This window comes from Melitaea cinxia, chromosome 16, assembly GCF_905220565.1.
Source record: "Melitaea cinxia chromosome 16, ilMelCinx1.1, whole genome shotgun sequence".
NCBI classification, from domain to species: Eukaryota; Metazoa; Arthropoda; class Insecta; order Lepidoptera; family Nymphalidae; genus Melitaea; species Melitaea cinxia.
In genome coordinates, this window is record NC_059409.1 from 1,453,243 (window position 1) to 1,469,117 (window position 15,875).

The following is a 15,875-nucleotide window of genomic DNA, read 5'->3' on the forward strand; positions in this document are numbered from 1 at the left end:
TGTTGGTGAGTAAGGTGACCAGAGCTCCTGGGGGGATTGGGGATTGGATCGGCAACGCGCTTGCGATGCTTCTGGTGTTACAGGTGTCTATAAGCTACGGTAATCGCTTACCATCAGGTGAGCCGTACGCTTGTTTGCCGACCTAGTGACATTTAAAAAAAAAATTGTTTGAATTTTTTTGTTTAAATCTTGAATATTCAACATTTTCAGAATAGGCAGATTTAATTGTCTAAAGCGCATGCTGTAACTACAGTTAAGAGGAATTATATATATTTTTAATACCTAAGCACATAACTCATTGTATTTTTATATACATGTAATAAATAAATAAGACCATTCAACTTCGTAATAACTGATCTAAAAATATCGTGGATTCAACTAAAACAATATGAAAACTTCACTCACACATGTACATAATATACAAAGATATCTTTGTCTATATCTTTTCATTATTATTTGTAAAAAAAAATGTTTTATAGGTCAGATTTAAATTTTTAAATTTCATATTTTATTTCCTAAGGTATATTATAGGCTACGATACAACTATCTATGACTCATAGGTACAGAAAACGTAAGCATAATAGCATGCCGAAGTCAACACAACGTCTGTTTTTAAATAAAGTATTTATCGTATACTTGATTATATTTCCACATTTTGAAAATATATTTAAGACTCTCGGTGTACTTCCGTAAAAGGCTCTTCAAGGGTTGCTTAGCGTAATTACATTTATATAATTGCATTCTGATATTAAATTACAACTCCAGTTGAATCACGAACTTGGGGTATTACGGTGCGGTTAAATCGCTCGAAGTAGAGCGAACCGAAGGGACATTTTTATTCGATGATATAAGAAAACTATCAATTAAAAAAACATTAAATGCACACCTTTATGAGTCCAGAAACTAATTTTGTTGTTGCAAATGTCCATACCGAACTATAATTTTATAGCAGCAAAAAATTTGGGCGCCCCTGCACTCGACGCGCGAATCTCATTGTTTTGCCTAAAACTCGTACCGAGTTCGGTCAACTACAATTACATATGACGGTACGCGTCAAGATACCCTCAAACAATATTGAGTCGTTCGATACATTCAAAAAGCGACTGTCTCATTATATTATTACAAAAATATCTGTCTGAGTGTGTAGAATGGAATAAAAGTTGTTTTCAAATCGTGGTGATGTTTTTGTTTTATAATTGATCTGGGGTATCTGGTTGGTTTGTGGTCAATGATTTGTATGTTATTTTCTCCATTGAAAATGTGAGTACGACAACGAATATCTGTTAATTGTTTTTTTATTATTTTAATTGTTTTCTCATGTAAATGGTGCAATTGTCTTTATGAGAATAAACAATCTTTAAACCTAAACCTAAAAAGTCGATCAAAATATTACGATCCAAGAAATATTATGAAGGATAGTTGTTAATCCTATTCTTTTTTGGAGTAAAGCTTCTTTACGCACGCTTGACTTGGGGAGTAAGATGAATATGCGACGAGAGCGTTACGAAAAATGTGATCGGGTGAGGCGAACGCAGCAAAAGAGTACACATTTTCTTTCTCTCGTTCTCTCATAGCTGTTTCGTATATCTAAGACACAGTGCAGACCTATTGTGCAGGAGTTTTACTTCAGTCGTGCGGTCTTAAGCACGCTCGTTTTTTTTTAATAACTTTGTTATTTACTATATTTTTGGTAAAGTGGTGTGGCAAGAACTCTGGAAGTCGTGTGTTACGTTCTCACTACTGATAGACTAGATATACTGGATAATTTTATATAAATAGTTATATGTTTGTGATCTGGGGGATCTGTACATTTTTGATCCCACCGTGCAACGAAGAACACGAAAAGCCGTCAGTCCCGAATGACGTCATGCACAACCTTCCGCCAACATTGAAGCGTGGTAGATTAAGCTTCATTCCTTCTTCCGCAAGGAGGGTCCTTTGTTTAGTAGTAGAACGTGAACAGACCGCACAGAGAAGAACCTTATGTTCTTTAAGGTTCAGCTTAATTTATAAAATGTTATAACAGGCATTACTCCAGTACTATCGTAGGCCATGATGCTGCAAGAATCACTATACTATACACCTCGAGCATCTATTGTATCGATGTCCGTTAATTGTCTAACTTTTCTGTTCGCATAAACTGCGGAACCGAGTTTTCCCGCGGGGAATGTCAAATGTGTTTTCTACTAAAACTTAGATCGTAACGCTTTTCTACAGAATACACTATTGCTAATGTTACTAACTTTATTTTTCTACTTTTATTTTCAATTTGTATTGAAAGCACATTGAGATTTGTTTACGTCACTTTAATTTTTTTTTATAAATTGAAAAAGTGAAAAGTGTATAAGTTAACATAAGCATTATAAAATTTAATGTGTGTTACAGTAAGATCATTAATATATTCCAAAAAAAAATAGCAAAATAAAACTTTAAGCTAAATAAACAAGAGTAGATCAATAATATTACTCCAAAATTGAATTTAATATATTATGTACCTAGTTACCTACTGATAATGTTGACAATACTGAAGTCCGGTAAAACTCGAATAAGCTTATGTGGCATCTATCGTAATTGTATTTTATATTCTTACTTATATATTAATAAATGGATAAATAATTAATACTTCCATTGGAAGAAACAAATAACGATATTGAATTATTTTTTTTATATAATTATTTCGGCAAACAGGTATACGGTGAACTTGATGGTAAGCGATTACCGTAGCTCATAGACGCTTGCAACACCTGAAGCATTGCAAGCGCGTTGCCGCCTTACCCCCAATCCCCACCCTTGGTCACATTACTCACCACAGGAACAATAACACTCCTTGAAAGCAGTATTATTTAGCTGTGATCTTCTACTTCGGTTAAATAAGAAATCGTCCTATGTGTGGTTTTTAGGTACTATACTAGGAACATCCACATACAATAGATTAAAAAACGATTACATTATAATTAATTTCTGTTAAAACTAGAAAAAATAAAAAAGCTATTATTATACCTTAATTGGTGAGTGACAATACGAGATTTGTGTATTAGCTTTTCAAAGTAATGAATACTCTATTATCTTAGCAACAAAAGCTAGTTTTGTGACAACAAAATATATTACTTCGTGTATAATTCCCGCCGCGCACATCTTCATCCTTTCACGCCAAATAAACGCGTGACAAGGATAGTAAGTTTTCCATGAAAATTTCTCTACGTTATGTAAACACCATAACATTTCTCGTTCCACATATTATCCGCCTCTTTTGGGATTTGTATTAAAGGGGTAAATTGTCGATGCTTTTATAAAACATTGTATATACAAAAGTTTGAAAGGATGGACGTATGTTTGTTACTCTTTCACGCAAAAATTATCAAACCGATTTTAATGAAACTTTGTAAATAGATAGCTGAAGATTTAGAATAACACATAGGCTACTTTTAATACCGATATTTCCACGGTGGTCGGAAATTAGATTGGAAATACCGTGAGTTAAACCGCGTGGAGTTCTTAGTTGTATAATAATGATCAAATGATATTAATGAAAAAGATGCGTGCGTTTAGTTAGGCTGTATTTTATGCAAATGTAATATTTACAATATACTTAATTACATGCATATTACACAGTACGGTCCGGTAAGTTATAAATAAATCGGACAGCGCAATTTATTCGCTGTATCTCAGGTTATTTAACCGCGCCGTAAGTCCTTTCGTAAATTCCGAATTTAATTACCATTTGTGCTATGAAGTTTTTGTATTATGTCAGCTTTATTATTGTAGCATTGCAAAGAAGCCTTCATCGTTTAATAATAGAAAAGATCAAACCATTATTACTAGGCTCCGTATTGGTCACACAAACATGACCCATGTATGTATACATTATGAAAAAGATTAGTAAACCAAAATGTAAATGCGGGATGGATCTAACAGTAAAACATATTCTTGTAGATTGTCAGGCTTATATAAATCAACATGTAACCTACCTAATAACTTAAAAGATTCATCATTATCATTATCTTAATGGTCTTATACAGACAGTTAACTTTTTGAAAAAGATAAATATTTACAAGACTATATAAATGTTATTATTGTAGTCGCTAATGACCTAAGCTTTTAAAAAGCGACTTAAAAAAATAACACTTTTTGATAAAAAATAAAATCACGCTCTAAATAAGATACGGAAAAATACTTAGAACCAAAATATGTAACAAACCTCCAGCGGCAGCTTACGAATTCTTTTCCTTGAGTAATTGAAAGAAGGTGTAATACATTCTTTATTTTCTTCCGTTTAACCTTATTCAAATTTCATTGAAAATTCAAACTAATGTATATAATACAAGTTGAGATCTATATAGTATCTACTATTTCTTGTTATTTACCGTTAACTTAAATTAATAGAACTCTTTTACCCAGAGATGATCTTTGCTACAACGACAATTATGTACATAATCCAAAAAAGTCAAATAAAAACCTAATCAAAAAACCTTTGCGTATTTTTTACATATTTCTATACATTATCATATTTTCGTTCCGAGAGTATTCGAGCGTTAAATCCATATTAACATATTTATGTCATAAAATTTACATTAAATGACATCTCCTGAGCGTAATAGAAATATCATTGGCGAGATAAAGGGCCGGCCCTGTTTACGTATACTTGTTAAGGGTCTTTTTATAGAATACTTCCTGGTAAAGATTTATTCCCGTTGACCCATTTAGCTATTCATTCGAAGAATTTTTCAAGATGACATCTTGACTTGTCACACGGAGATCACGAAGGGTAGCGTATTAATAAATAACATAAAAGTTGCTTCACACCCGATGAACTCCAGTGTAATATAATTCTGACGACAGTAACACAAGTACAGAAATAACGATACAGAAGAGTGATTCTTGGAGATATTTGAGAGTATTATTTATTTCGAGAAATATAGACAAGTTTCCGTTTTTCGTGTTTTCCGTGGTCTGGGTATTTGTGCAGTCTTTGTGGGTCTCCCCACCGTGCCTCGGAGAGCACGTTAAGCCGTCGGTCTCAGTTGTTATCATGTACAGCTGATAGCGATCGTTACTCATAGTAGGGAATATATCTGCCAACCCGCATTGGAGCAGCGTGGTGGATTAAGCTCTGATCCTTCTCCTACATAGGGAAAGAGGCCTATGCCCAGTAGTGGGATATTACAGGCTAGGTTGGTAGGGAATTTTGTTCTTATTTAACCTGTCTTATTATGTTCGATCAATATATGTATATGTATTATAAACATTTTTAATATCATATCAAAAATCGACCGTTCCAGCGGGGATCGATCCCTCATCTCCGACTCACCGTGTCGGTGCTCTAGCCAATTAATAACTTTTCCCTAATTTATGGGTACACAAAAAATAAAATATGTATTATGTTTGATCTGTGATATATAGGGTGTAATTAATTAATAAATAATTTTTGTTTGTATGAAATGATTGATGTACCGTAACAGTAAGTTCTAACCAGTAACGGTATGAACGTTACTAATTACATTTAACTTAGATTAGTGTGAAAAATTCAATGAAAAATGACTGACAGCTGTGTCATGTTGCCACGTCAACAACGATTTCGAGTAATTGACAAACAACGCGTGGCGTAAAACCTGTTTCTATTACAATTGACAAATATACGAGATTAACGATTGCAATTGTTTGTTAACAAATCGTCACTTAAGTTGATTGATGTTACGCCTGCGTCATACATTCACGTCACGAGCATAATCACGTCATGACGATTCACTGAAGATGTCAATTGATAATTGACAAATTATCAATACTTGAATAAATTAAATTAACAAAACTGAGAACAAAAGAATAACACATTAATTGAAACTGTTTCACTGTCGCTGTTTCAATTTTAATTCAATTGCAATTGTTAGTCTAATTAGTTCATAAACTATTAATTGGACATTACAATTGGTCATCTTCACTGCGCTTAAATCGTCATTAGTAATTTCGACGTCAGCGAAGTTATTTGAAAAATTGCTTTTTTATTGAATTCCATTGAAATTCAATAATAAAAAGAAAATTAATTGAACTTATTTTTACTGCGTGGTAATAAAGTTTTGAACCAAGCACGTTACAATTTGTTTTTTTTTTTGTTTTTCTTTTTTTTCAATATTATTACACTTTTAAATCATTTCAATATGTTATGGCAAAGGATCACCACAACACAACAAGACAATTTGGCATGTCAACACGTAAGGATACAAGGTACTGCTTCTAAAATTTAGATTATAAGAAAACACCTATCGGCTTTTACGAGTACAATTGGCTTTAGTTATTACAAAAACGGCTCATAGTTTCTTCTACATACTTGCAAACTAATAACAAGAGTTATTTCACTTCTTGACTCCACTTCATTTTGATACTTACAGTTATTGTGAAACTAAGTGACACAAAATGTAGTTATATGTGTAGTTATGTAGTAGTATGAGTGGCTTTGATTAATACGGAAAAAATATTTTCTTGATGTTTTTACTAATGATAAATTAAGCGTATATTTTGTTTAACTTTTTTCTTCATTTCACTTCACTAGAACACTTACAATTAAAAAAAGAATGTATAATTCATTAATATAATTAAACAAATTGTTTAGTTACTTTGTAAATAAAGTATTCTTTAGACAAACAAATGATATGAAAACTGTTCTCTTTTAAAAGAAAGAATAAATTTTATTTACTTACAATGTTTTATTTTTCTATTGTGTAGGTTGTGTGAATAGCAGAAAGCGAAACAAATTGAATTTCATCGTTCGTTTTTTAACTTGTAAATCAAAGGCTTTCATGCTATGTTGAATGGAATTGAAATTTTACTCTTCCCCTGACGAAACATTATTTTTACCGTTTTTTTGCTGAATAAAATGTTTGAATACATTAATTGTATGGTGAAAAATAATTTCTTAACTCCCTTGAAAATAAAATGTGTTATTCAAAATTTTAATTAGTAACGTTTCAAATAATTAGTTATCTAGATTGCTTTAATGTTATGACAGTTTTCTTTTAAAAAGGCTTTCTGTTTACGCCTTTTGATACTTAAACAAAACTCTTTACTTCAATTAGTACAAAATCGTCGTCAGATATAATTACTTTTTAAAATTTAATTTAAATAAAATGTTATAAATTTTTAAATTAATAACTTATTTAAACCTTGATATTTTGACTGAAAAGAAGTCAATATTTTTATTTACATAATTTTTCATAGTTACCTAAAAGTATACACATATTTTTTTTAACACATGAGTTCACTCCATTTTTGGCGCGAACTTGTAGAGGCCTATGTCCAGCAGTGGACTGTAATCGGCTGAAAGGCTCAAATGATGATGTTTTTTTTGGAGTTTGGTAATTCAAATAATTTTAGAAGACTGAAGGTATAGAACAAGAAAGAACGAAATATAAAAAAAAAAGTATTTTTTTTTTATGTGAACTAAGTTAATTTAGTAATAAATGGGCCAAAAATATTATTGTTTTCGTAATTATAAGAGCCTGTTTAGTTTCAACTTTTACAGAAGAATTTTCGCTGAACTCGACTTTATTTAAGAAACAACCACTTTTCATAACAATGTCTGAAACAAAACTCTTCAACATAAGCTACGTATTTCCTTATGAAGACATAAATAATAAACCCTTTCAACTAACATAACAATAAATAGAAATTAAAAATGTAGATCAAACAATCATTAACAGTAGAATTAATAAAGTATTTTGTGCCCTAAAAATAACAGCACTAACTACATTAAAGAAACAATATACAAAACTAACACTTTCAATTATTTCCAGATTGTTCGAAGAGAATCAAGATCTGCTTAACATGTTCGAGAAGTTTCGTCAATACAGGACGAAGGATGAACAGATAAATTCAATGGAATTAGCTGAACATGCGAACAATGTGATGAACACGCTGGACGAGGGTATAAAGACATTAGATGATTTAGACAACTTTTTTGAATATATACACCAAGTTGGAGCGAGCCACAGGCGGATACCTGGTTTTAAAGTTGAATATTTTTGGGTGAGTTCGTTATAGACTATCTTAGATCTTTGTGATTGCTTCTAAAAAAGAGGTTCTCAATACAATCGTATTTTTATTATGTATGTTACTACAGAACTTTTAACTGGGTGGACCGATTTTGGTAATTTTTTTTAATCGAAACGTGCTGTATATCATGTGGTCTCATTTAAATTTGATCGAAATCTGATGACTACTTTTTGAGTAATCTTTGATTTTGGTTTTTTTTTTTCGTTTACAAGACAAAGAATTTAAAAAAATCTGGTCCTAATAAAGGTAGCTTAAAGCCTATATTTCGAGTAACAGCTAATAAAAAACGCATACATACATACACAATATGGTATATACATAAGGTTCTATTTTACAGAAGGATGAGGTATTATTTATTGACTAAATATTTTTTTATGAGAGAATCTTAATTATTCTATTTATCAAATTATATAATCAAAGTTTATATAACATTAATAAATCAAATTGTGAATTGATATCGCTATAAATTATCTTGAAAAGAAATCTAAAAATAATATTTCAAGCAGAGATATCAAAAGAAAACTCAATAAGACCCAATAACGAATAGTGCAGATACTACGAACTTAAAAAGGATATTTCCTTTATGAAAATAAAAATCATCGCAACAGCAATAAGTAATAAACTATGTATTAAAAATATGGAATATTCTATCAGAAAATATTAAAAAGAGTGAAAAAAACAGTACCTATATATAAATACAATAACTTATATTATTACGTTTGAGTCTACTTAGGTTATGCCTTAAATTAAACATTATAATAGTTTATAGTTTAATATTTGTTAGTTAATAGTGGTTAAAATTTTGATTAAAATCAATTCTTCTAAAGAAATACTTTTCAAACAATTTATTTCAAAAACTATTGAACTTATTTTATCCTTTAGTAATCCTTTTACGGTTAGACGGATCGAAAAACTATGCCATAAATGTTTCATGACAATTCATAGTAGGGGTTAGCTTTAAATGTCAGCGCAGATATGACCGTGGGAGACATCTAGGACTTCTTACACAACTAGAGTGGCAAATAAGTGTACGTTCTGTCTGATGTAAAGCGATTACCGTAGCTAATGGATGCTTGCAACACTAGAAACCCTGTAAGTGCTTTGCTAACCCTACTCGTGTTCGTCCCCAGGAGCCCTGACCATCTAACTCACCACAGGAACAAAAAACTGCACCAATTTTGACCCAAATATTATCTAACCTCAAGATAAAAGTCGTAAATGTGTCAATACTAAGAAAAAGCAACATTTCAATAACGGAGAAAATTAATAAGGATAATCCGTCGCGTTGTTGCTGAATTTCTTACAACTCATGTAGATTATCTTATACTAATTTTCCTCAACAACTTAATAGAGCTCAGATTTATCCTTACTAATTTCGTAAAAGCACGACGGTCACTAATTAACGGTCTCGGGTTCTGTCTCCAGCCTAATATTATCCTTGGTAATGTTGACCGTTGCTATTTTATTAATCCATAGAACTGTGTTCATCTAATTATTTCATTTATTACACTCGGCATTCCATTCGGTTTTTTTGCGTTATCCATTTTATTTATCAGATATTTTGACATCAATAAATTTAAATTTAGTATACTCCGTCTCTTTTTTAAGCCTATAAAATTATTTTCTACATAACACTGTTTAAAATATTGTGTCCTAAGGCACCAAGCAATCGAATAAATGATAAATACTTAAAAACAATTTTTTTAATGATATTATTTGATCCCGCAACATGTACGTTTTAAAACAGACAGTAAAATAATTTTTTATTACAAAAATACGCTAATAATGAATTTCGTGAAATCTAAATATTTAAATTCTCTTCCAGAAAATTGAGACTCCGTTCCTCGCAGCAGTCGAGTCAACCCTCGGTGACCGATACACGCCGAACGTAGAAAACATCTACAAAATAACAATCAAGTTCATCCTGCAGACTCTTGTCGACGGATATGAGAAAGCAGCCTCCAAAGCGAACCCAACATGAACGAGTAGATTAAAATAATTGGTCTAAAATCTTAACTCCTTCATGAAACTCGATTACCGCATGAACACGTCCTAAAAATGTGTTCGTAATTTCTTATGCTACATATTAATGGTCACATTTATACGTATAATACAGAAAAATAGTATCGCCAAAATTGGCGTTCATTTTGATTTGGATTCTAAAATTTCCATATCAATTAACGAATTCAATTTTCGCAATATCGAAACCTTACTTAACTTAACAAATCTGAAAACCAATACAAACACGTTGTATCAAGAAAAATCTATAAATAGACAATATATCTTTACTTGGCTTTACAAATCTTTAAACAATTGATCTTGAATGACAACTGTTTTCACATTATCCATACCACTGAACATGTCGTTTATGTTAAACATGTGCCTATTATCTTTTACGACACAATATCACATTAGATATTCATTTGCGTCATTTAGATATTCATTAAACTTGCAACTATGTTATTCAGGTCAATTTTGTTCCAATAGGTATTAAATGATGGTTATGATATGAGTTTTTTAGTACATTTTTTTAATTTCTATTTGGTTTTTGAGTAATTAAAAAGAAAGCATAATTCAAATGTAAAGTTTTTTTTTTTTTTTTTTTTTTATATCACTAGTTCGGCAAACAAGCGTACGGCTCACCTGATGGTAAGCGATTACCGTAGCTTATAGACGCCTGCAACACCAGAAGTATCGCAAGCGCGTTGCCGACCCAATCCCCAATCCCCCCAGGAGCTCTGGTCACCTTACTCACCAACAGGAACACAATACTGCTTGAAAACAGCATTATTTTGCTGTGATCTTCTGTAAGGTCGAGGTACTACCCCAGTCGGGCTGCTCCATATTTTGAGCAGGAAATTCCTGCTGTGCCCTACCTCAGTTTGTGAATTGTGAGTGAATTCATAATAAGAATAAATAAACATTTCATTCAATGGTTTCATGTAATGCTATGACAAATTGTAATATAAGAATTTAATTTGAGAAACGTAACAAAACTAAACTTTTCAATATATGACTATAGTTACTTAAAGAAACTACAGTCATATATCAGTAGAGTATCGGTCATATATCAAGTAGTTTGTTAATCCATGCAGATTGAAAAAATTCGGTCGGTCGGTCAGTTGCTAAAGTCGGGCTCATACAACATGCATATAGGTCCAAATTACCCATCACTTATATGACTTCAATATTTGTCATAAGCGAGGACCATACCTTCGACTGCTAGCGTGATAGGTTGTGACTCAAAACCCATCAGTAAAATTGAAGCATAAATTAGCCCTGTAAGTAATGAATCGTTAAAAATAGCCTCTTTAAAAGCAAAGTAAACAGTAAGTAACTTAAATATCAATCACTATCAGTCGAAATAACGACATTAATAAATATTCTCAAGATCGAAAACGATCCTAATTCCCCCGCTCGTTGGATTACATTAATTTCTGTGACAAGCGTTTTATTTCAAAAGCAAATATTTATCTGAAATTTATTATATATTTTATTTATTCTTTACTATGTCTATTTGGTAATATCATTACCAGGCTTTGTTGCACGATTTGTTTTAGCCTTCATATTAGTACTCCTGAACATTTACGCATTTTTGACTAATTCTACTTATACTAATTCGCGATGCCTAGCCATCTGTTCCTTGTGTATTCTTAAGATCTAGTTTCAGGTACAGATATGTCAAGGCAATTTCTTCCGACGTATTCATCAGACCATCGCACGAAATGGTCCAGTTTAGGACTATGACTAAAACATAATAATGCCAATGAACTTAATACGACGATTTCAGTTATATCACCAGCAATTGATCATATGGTAGATGTTGAAGCGACTTTCAAATCTCCTTTATTTTATATTGCTTTTTTATTTGGTGTCATTTTTTGAGTACCAAAGAGGTTACATTAGCAACGCTCTGGATGTCACCATTGAGATCTTTCAACTATCCCTACCTTTACAATAGTTAACTTGTTTGGAAAAATTAATAATTTACTTATCTTCATCTTCTACTTCATCTTCGATGTGTCATTATGTTGTTTTGAACTCAATAACAGGTAACAGATGTATTATAATTCTATACTAACAATTCCAAGCAGCCTAGTCGTAGGTCTGGGGTAGTCTTAAATTACGTACAATGAACAACGAGGAAACCTTGAGTTCAATTTTCTTAATTGGTTACTAATTAGAAAGTCACGCACAAACACATACGTATGAGAAAATACAGAACCGTGTAATTACGGTAATCGAGTATCATTACTGACATACTTTGTAATTTCTTTTAAGGGATTTTGATTAGACTTATTTATTATTTAATAATAATTAAAATAAATAAATTTAAACAATTAAAATATCAATCGCTTGTTGTAAATAATAATGTACTTGTCAATTGAAAAGTTTAATTAATCTAGTTTTTAAATAAGATATGTACCTATATACCTTATCATTAAAACTTAAGAATTATAATTGTGTCCTCAGTCTAAATGAAATTAATAATAGAGCGTCTTTCTATTTGTTTCTTTGTTTTATATAAAACAACGTAATTTTTGTATTTAATTAGCTATACGAATATATAATATATAAAAAAAATAATGAATCCTTGAAAATATATAAGTATATTTCTTGTAAAAATCTTAATTTAGGTAATTATTTTAGCCAAAAATGTAACAAAGGGGAAGTAATATTTAAAATTTCTGTAATGGGTAACTGCTACGCAATCATCTGCCAAAGAAAAATTCGTGAAATTAATACCATTTATTCAGGATGACGATCACGATTTACCGTGTAACATCCCACTCTTGGGCACCGGTCTCTTTCTCCGTGTTCGCATTTACTATACGCACAGAATTCTATTACATAGTAAAAATATATCACTTTTTTTTAGATCGGTTAAGGTATGTGGTCAGAAACACTAAAGTTTTCATTGTATGTTTTTGGGTTAGCTAACATATTTATATGAATAATAATTTCCATATTAGCGTTACTTGTACATTTTTGATCTCATTTCTTTTGGTGCTCCGTTGTTAATAATATTTTTTCGCTTTGTTTAATAAACTAATTTATAATCCTTATAATGTAATATTAATAATTATTTTTCTAGTATTCTGTACTGTATCAGCTAGTGACTTAAAACACCGCTAAGAGTGAGATTACACAGATTTATTTTCGAATAATACGAGTTTACTTTACGCAAACGAATTTATTTTTTATGCAAATTTAACACTTGAACAATTAGTTGTACTACTAATGTGTGCACCTCTAATATATAATTAATATAAATTAACATTTATTATTTGGATTTCTTTTACTATGAATAAAATGATATTTATTATTTAAATTTATTGTCTACAGAATATGCGTATGCGTAAATATGCGTGTATTGCGTGTAGAACTTTGTAGCAACTACGAAGATGTCAAATTTATTAACGATATTTTTGTACAAATGAACTTAGCGTTAATCATGAAAAAAAATTATTCCTACAGATTGAAGTCAGCAAAATGAAATAACAGTTCTATTCGTTTATTCATTTGAATTAATAAATCTGTTCAAATTCCGGTCATAATCAAAATCCTTTAAATTATATCCTTGGACAAAAATTGTCAATTTGTTGTATTGTTAAATGAGAAAGTTATCAAAAACTTCTGTCATCGTCATCGTCGGTCTCATGCTGTCTCGTTCACATTTAATTTAACAGAAAGAGACAAAAAATGAGATCTCCGTAGGTGTGTGTTTTATATATATATATATATTATAAACGGCTATGATTAATTATTATGTATTTAAATGTGAATATATATATAGAGCGTTGGTTTCTGTCTGATTTTACTGCGAACACATTAAAAATAATCTTCTTACAAAGTTTTGAGACGTTATAATTACTCGTACTTTAGTTAAAGTAATCTTGGTACTTACTTATTATCCCTTAACTACTGCAAAACATTTTCCTAACTCAGTTTGATACTTGACAAATAATATTATTGTTAAAATGTTTTGAAGGTTATTGTAAGGTCAAAATAACGTTTCACCGAAACATTTTGAGACAAGAATAGTAAAGAAGCACACTTTTGTAAATTAAAATAATAACAAAAAAGTTATTGTTCAGTTCGCAGAGTTATAAAATAAATATTTTTTGAAAATAAAAGTACCCTAACTTACTCCTTATTACATCAGCTATCTGCCAGTGTAAGTCCCGTCAAAAGCGTTCCAGCCGTTTCAGAGATTAGCCGGAACAAACAGACAGACAAACAGACGAAAATTGTAAAAATATCATTTCGGTATATGTACCTTGTATACATCCATGTGCATTTAGTAAAGAGCCGTTATTTTAATATTACAAACAGACATGCCAATATTTGTTTGTATAGATATCATTAAAAGAAATAATTAAGAGATATTTATCACCCAGTCTTTATGCATATCGAATTTAGACTCGAAAACCTTATTTTGATTAATTTCAATCTTGTGAAAACAAGTCGAAGTTGACTGACAACAAAGTAAACCTTTTTGTACTATCGAATTTCTATCGATAATGTGTTCGCAGCCTAAAATAATATGAAAAGTCGTATTATATGACAAGGTAGTACGCTTCTAACACAATAGATGTTATATTAGGTAATATACATATATAGTACATATTATATATGTGTGTGTGTTGGATGTATTGAGACTTAATAAGCTGTAAAAACTATATTTTAATTGTTCTTTGTTATATAGTATTAAATTTAGTTCTTTTTTTTTAATTTATAACTAAACCTTGTGTAAAAAATCTCACAAACGTCATAAAAACATGGACAAATGACGAGCAAATTTTCATATCGTGGAGGTTGTGAGATCAATGAGAGTTTGGTCTACATTTGTCCATCTTTTTGAAGTTTATGGCATTTTTTTTTTCTATAGGGAACTTTTTATGCGATCTGCCATCTTTTGTATGCCATTTTACTAAAATAAAAATTAAAAATCAAATTTTGTTAAATTTTAACTATAATTCAAATTAATCGCCTTGTACCAAATAAAATTAAAATTATAATTGTTTATTTTTGTTATTGTTTCACGAATTTACTGTATTATAAATATTTAATTTAATTTGTTAAATGCATGAATGTATTATGTAGTCAATAAAAATATGTAAATGTGCTGAAATAAAAAGAAAAATTTAGTGTTTGCACTCCTTTAAAGTCTGACTCTTTTGACGAATCGATTTTGAAAAAAAAATTTGAAATATTATTGATATTATAATTAAATAAATGACTATTTTATTGAATTTAAAAATTGAGATTGAGCTGGATTTCCCGCATTTTGTAACTCGTAGGTGTTTCATTGACTAATAATTTTTGTACAGTCTACGTTGAGTTTTGTACAAGTCATCGAAATGTTGGTCATAGTTTACCCAGACTTTGTGGTTGCGTTGTGTGTGTTCCTTGATCCCTGACTAACTATTCAAATCCTATCAGGGACCTATAGGGGATCGATGACTGTAAAGCGTATATATTATTTTTACTAATACTATGTTATGTTCAATATGAGATATTAATAATTATTCTTATTTCCAAGAACGTCAAGTTCCTTCTGTAACATTCAACTTGTGAAATGCAAATATAAAAAAATAGTTTATATATCTCGTCTGTTATATAAGCTTCAAACAATCTAATTGGAACGTAAATTTGTATTTACAATAAAATTTTCACAGATGTGTACGTTAATTTGTGTTTTTTTTTTTTTGATCATGAGCTATCGTGTTGTCTTACTTCATACAAAACGGTGTAATTTTTTTCCGTTTGCAAAGGTTTTACAGCCGAAAAACTATTTAACTATTCAACACGTTGTTCTACGTATATAG

The 15,875-nt window shown here is 30.5% G+C and overlaps 1 protein-coding gene across 1 annotated transcript in view; it reads left to right on the top strand.

Moving 5' to 3' along the window:
• LOC123661191 (neuroglobin-like) overlaps window positions 1-10,024 on the top strand; it is a 55,762-nt gene extending 45,738 nt beyond the window's left edge. The window contains exons 2-3 of the mRNA XM_045596177.1: window positions 7,785-8,016; window positions 9,869-10,024. Coding sequence (XP_045452133.1) covers window positions 7,785-8,016; window positions 9,869-10,024 — 388 coding nt within the window. The remainder of the gene's footprint in view (window positions 1-7,784; window positions 8,017-9,868) is intronic.
• Window positions 10,025-15,875: the final 5,851 nt, after the last annotated feature.